The 4,937-nt window shown below is 47.3% G+C and overlaps 1 protein-coding gene across 1 annotated transcript in view; it reads left to right on the top strand.

The window, feature by feature from the left end:
• Positions 1 to 2,883, top strand: part of XAF1 (XIAP associated factor 1) — a 34,871-nt gene extending 31,988 nt beyond the window's left edge. Inside the window, exon 7 of the mRNA XM_042780503.1 lies at positions 2,827 to 2,883. Within this exon, the coding sequence (XP_042636437.1) occupies positions 2,827 to 2,883 (57 nt within the window). The remainder of the gene's footprint in view (positions 1 to 2,826) is intronic.
• Positions 2,884 to 4,937: the final 2,054 nt, after the last annotated feature.

Raw genomic sequence — 4,937 nt, 5'->3', positions numbered from 1 at the left:
CAACCTTCCTTCCGAGGAGTGGCTGGTGGGTTTGAACCGCCAGCCGTCTGGTTAGCAGGCAAGTGTCTTAGCCACTATGCTACCAGTGATCCTCCTAGTATTTTAAAAACTGATGGCCTAGCTTCCAGCATCATAGCAACACACAAGCCACCACAGTACAACAAATTGACAAATGAGTGGTGACCACAGCACTTACCACCTGGCTTATTTGCTTTGTCTCCCAGAGACTGGGTTACCTTTGAAGGTAGTGCCAGATCTTTCATCTCCGTATCTCTAGCCCCTAGCCCAGGAACTGACGCTCAGTAATTGCTCCAAACTGTTGAGGAAATGAGCCAAGAGAGGGTCTCCAGTCTCTCTCTCTCTCTCATGTTATAGATAAGGCAACTGAGGTCCATAGAGCAGAAGTGACTTGGTCTAAGTCAGTTGGTGGCTTGCCTCCAGCAGGTCAAGGTGTATGGCCATTTCCCTCTATATCCTGATTTACAACTTAGATTATTTTCTAGTAATAGTAAGAATTAGCACTGGAGATAATTAACCATTACATGTCAGTTACAATGCAAAAAACCTAATCCACTGCCATCAAGTCGATTCCAACTCACAGCGACCCCCATTGGGTTTCCAAGCCTGTAAATCTTATGGAAGCAGATTATCTCATCTTTATTCTGCAGAGCAGCTGGTGGCCTCAAACCACCAACCATATGGTTAGCAGCCAAATGTGTTAACCACTATACCACCAGAGCTCTTTAAGGCTCTTTACAAATGGTTAATCTTCATTATGAACAATAGATATATTATCCCTACTTTAAACATGAAGGAGCCTTGTGGCTTAGTGGTTCAAAGGATTGGGCTGCTAACCAAAAGGTGGCCGATTCAAACCCACCAGCCATCCCACGTGAAAAAGAGAAGGCAGTCTGCTTCTGTAAAGACTTACAGCCTTGGAAACCCTGTGGGGCAATTCTACTCTGTCCTAAAAGGTCACTATGAGTCAGAATCCACTCAGTGGCCATGGTTTTTTTTTTTTTTCTTTTTCTTTTCTTTTACAGATGAGGAAACTGGACAGCAGGGTGGAAGAACTCCCCCAGAGTTACACAATTAGAAAGTGCCAGAATCCAGCCTGCATGTAGTTCCAAAGCTCATACTCTTAAGCTCTAGGCTGGATGACTCATTTTTTTAAAAAAAGGCAAAACACATTTCATTAATTAATATTTTTCAGAATGCAAACGCACTAGATTTTATAACTAGTGACAGAGCAGCATACAAAGAAGTATAAAAGCAAAGTTAATCATCTCCCACGGGGGTGTTATTGGTGGTTCAGCAGAATTCTTTTGATTTCCCTGTGGAAGCCTCGGGTTTGATCCCGGCCAATCTCCCTCAAGCGCAGCTTGTGAGTTGCTACTGCGCTGGACAGATTGCATCAGAGCTTTCAGACTAAGACAGACTAGGAAAGAAAAACCTGGCAACCTGCTTCTGACAACCTGCCAGTGAACACCCTGTGGGTCCCACCATCTGATTCTCTTGTGTGTAGGGTCCTCCCGCCTTGAGTGCAGCTAACGATAGTGACAACAATTATCACCCACCCCATCTCCCCAACCCTGCGCCCTGAGATACCAATTTCAACAGCCTGGGGAGTGTCCTTACACAAACCTAAAAATACATATATGGGAACATGAACTTTTTTTCCCAAATACTATCTTACTATCCTCGTTACTCTGCCATTTGCCTTTTTCACTTCATATACAAATACACTCCTTGAAAAAGGTAGATCTAAATCTTTCTTTCTAACTTCTTGCTGCATCTATATATGCACATATGCCTATAATTTTACCCAAAAAATGGGCTAATTTTATTACTGGGGAAGTTATTAATGCCACTTTGCCTTTGCCGCCCACGATTTAATGTGTTTTCTTCCATACTTTTCTCCATCTTTATACCATAGGCTTGCCAAATTAGCAACCCAGTTAAAATTTTAATTTCAGATAAACAAAGAATATTTTTTTCAATATAACTATGCCCCATGTAATTATTCCTTGTTTATCTGAAATTCAAATTTAACTGGGTATCCTGTATTTTATCTGGCAACCCTACTTCTAACCATCAACAAACACACACATTTAAAGTCCTATTATACACACTTCTTTGATCTTAATGTTATAATTCAGCAATACCCAAAAAAATCCCTGCAAGTCAAATAGTTAGCTTAAATTCTTATTTTCCTAACGGCTGCATAAAAATCCATGGGGTGGGTGCTAACCCACCCTCTGCTGATGACAGGCCTCTAGTAAATGTCCCAAGCATCATGTAGACCCCTCCAGGCTTGGTGAGCTCTATACCTTTTCTAAACCCTCACACCCAGTCTCCAGGCATCAGTAGCTCGGGGCTGGTGATCAGGGATGGAATGGCAGAGATAACCCAGGAACAAGTGGTGCAAAAGGAGCTCTGGTAGCATAGTGCCTAAGGCACTTGACTGCTAACCAGAAGGCCGGTGGTTCAAACCCACCAGCCACTCCTCGGAAGGAAGATGGGCCATCTACTTCTGCAGTGAAACTGCCTCGGAAACCCAAGGAGGGGTTTGGTTTAGTGGCGCAAACGGTTGATGTGCTTGGCTGCTAAGGAAAGGTTGGAGGTTCAAGTCTACCCAGAGACACCTTGGAAGAAAGGCCTGGTGTTCTACTTGCAAAAAAATCAGCTATTACAAACTTTATGGAGCTACAAACTTTACGGAGCATAGATCTGCTCTGACACACATGGGGTCCAATCAACTGGAAGACAAGTGGTAACGCTCTCCCCTTTAAACACATCCAATTGTTTTTATATCCATTTCTTTAGGAGAAATGCCGGTGGTTGACATCATCAAAAAGAAAATATGTGAGAAATTCCAGCTAGCTTTGGAAAAAAAAAGGTACTAAGGATTTAGATGGTTTTGTTTTTACACTGGTTTTCTGCTTATTTTCTATGATGGGCTTTATTTGTGAAAACAGATGAGCTATGGTGGTTGACGTTTTTTTCTTTTAAAAGAAAAGTTTGGATTTTAACGATTTTCCTTCTTTTGAGCAGATACTCATTTGACCAAGGTCTACAGCTAAACCAGAAGAAAAAAAATGTCTCCAGTTCTTTGCCTGAGAATTCTGATTAAGCACTAGGCCCTACAGCGGCGACGCTTCAGAGAACCCCGCTTTGCCACAGAAGAATAAAAAGCATTCTTCCTTATGCTTCTTGTTCACCTTTGTGGATTTCTGGGGCAAGGGCTGGCAACAGCCAGGACAGCAGTACTCAGGAACAGGGAGTGGCAGAAAAGAAGAAATGGAAGAAGAGAGAAATGAGTCTGGGCTGCGGGCAAGGCCAGGTGTGGTGCAAAGCAGTGCCCTCGAAGGCTTTTGGCAGTAGTGAGAGCGGCTGACAGAAGCCTGGAGATGCAAGCGGTACCCTGCTCACAACCAGTGTCCCCCTACCTTTCCGCCTGGGCTTAGGGGGAGAGGTGTTAGGCCCCAGCCCCTGCCAGGGGAGAGAAGGGTCAAGGAAGGTGGCTGGGTTAGGTGCGCCCCACCCTCTTAAGACTGGAAAGGCAGGACACTCTCAAGCTTTCCCATGATTGGTTAAGTCAGGCTTGCTTAAGGTTTGCCTTTGGGGGGGCCTGCCTACAGAGAAGGAAATGGAACCCCGGCAAAGCGTGCAGCGGCGCCTTCCATAGGAGAAGCATACAGGCTAGGATCTCCAGGGTGGAGGCTGCCTGGTGGTCTGAGTGGGTCTGAGCCCCAGGTTCAGGGCAGAATCTTTGCACAAACTGGAAAGGGCAAAGGGGCATACCCATCCTCACCTTGAGAGAGGGCCGAGCGCCCTCCTTCCAGCCCCGGGCCCTGTGCCTTTCTGGAGAGGCTGAGCGTGGCCGGTGTTGCCATCCACACACACCATCAGCTAGCGGATCCAGCAACTCCAGATTTGGGACTCTGCGCCCATTAGGAGTGAGCAGAGCCCCGCAGGCGGCGGCGCGTCACAAAGGCGGCCGGGTGCCGGGCATTTAGCCTCCGTGAAGGCAGGGTGCAGACCCCAGGCGCTCGCCGAGTTGGCGTCCGAACAGCAGCGGCGCGGGAGGAGCAGGCAGGCGCTCGCCGTCCCTGCAGCCCAAGCCCGGCGCAGGCCGAGGGGCGCAGACGGAGTGGGGCGTAGAGAGCGGGTAACAGGAGGGCACGGGTATCTGGGGCGCTGGCGCAGGGCGGGCACAGGGCAGGCGCAGGGCAGGGGTGGCCACGGTTCTCCCCGAAGCCCGCGCAGGAAGAGGGCGCTGCCCTGGTCACAGGTCTCCTCTTGGAAGGCCTACCGCTGAGCCAGCTTCCAAACCATCTCCCCTTCCCCTAGTTGATGGGCCGTCCCTAGGTTTCCTTCCCTCGTCGACAGCTGTATGAAATGGTGAACTGAACCTGAGTTAAGGAGTCCTTAATCTCCCTGAATGTGGGTTCGAATCCTGGAATTCCTCCCCACTTTTACTATGAGAGCTCATTGGAAAACTTAACCTTCCATCACCTCTGTTGTCCCATTTGTAAAATGGGTGTATTCATGCCTTCTTTACAGGAGTGTTGTAGAAGTCTCTTGGCAGCAAGCACTTATATAATGTTTACTGTTTCCCAAGCGCTGCTCTCGTGCTTTCCACATACCAGCTCATTTAATCCAACACTAGGGAAAAGGTACTGTTATTACCCCTATTTTACAAAGGAGAAGACTGAGGCACGAAGAAATTAAGTCACACAACTAATAATTGATAGTCCCAGGACTACACATACATAGCCCCTCTACACACCACTTCTCACTAGCAAGGAGGTCTATGGAGACCAAGAATTACATAAGGCTTTAGGGCTACTTGCAACAACTTTCCCAGCCCACCAAAGTTCTTCCAACCCCACTCTATGCCTTGGAGCAATAACTCATCTGACCTGTAACCCTGC

Source organism: Orycteropus afer, unplaced genomic scaffold (genome assembly GCF_000298275.1).
Source record: "Orycteropus afer afer isolate SDZICR_OR568_19922 unplaced genomic scaffold, OryAfe1.0 scaffold00042, whole genome shotgun sequence".
Lineage (NCBI taxonomy): Eukaryota > Metazoa > Chordata > Mammalia > Tubulidentata > Orycteropodidae > Orycteropus > Orycteropus afer.
This window is presented reverse-complemented; position numbering and strand designations above follow the sequence as displayed.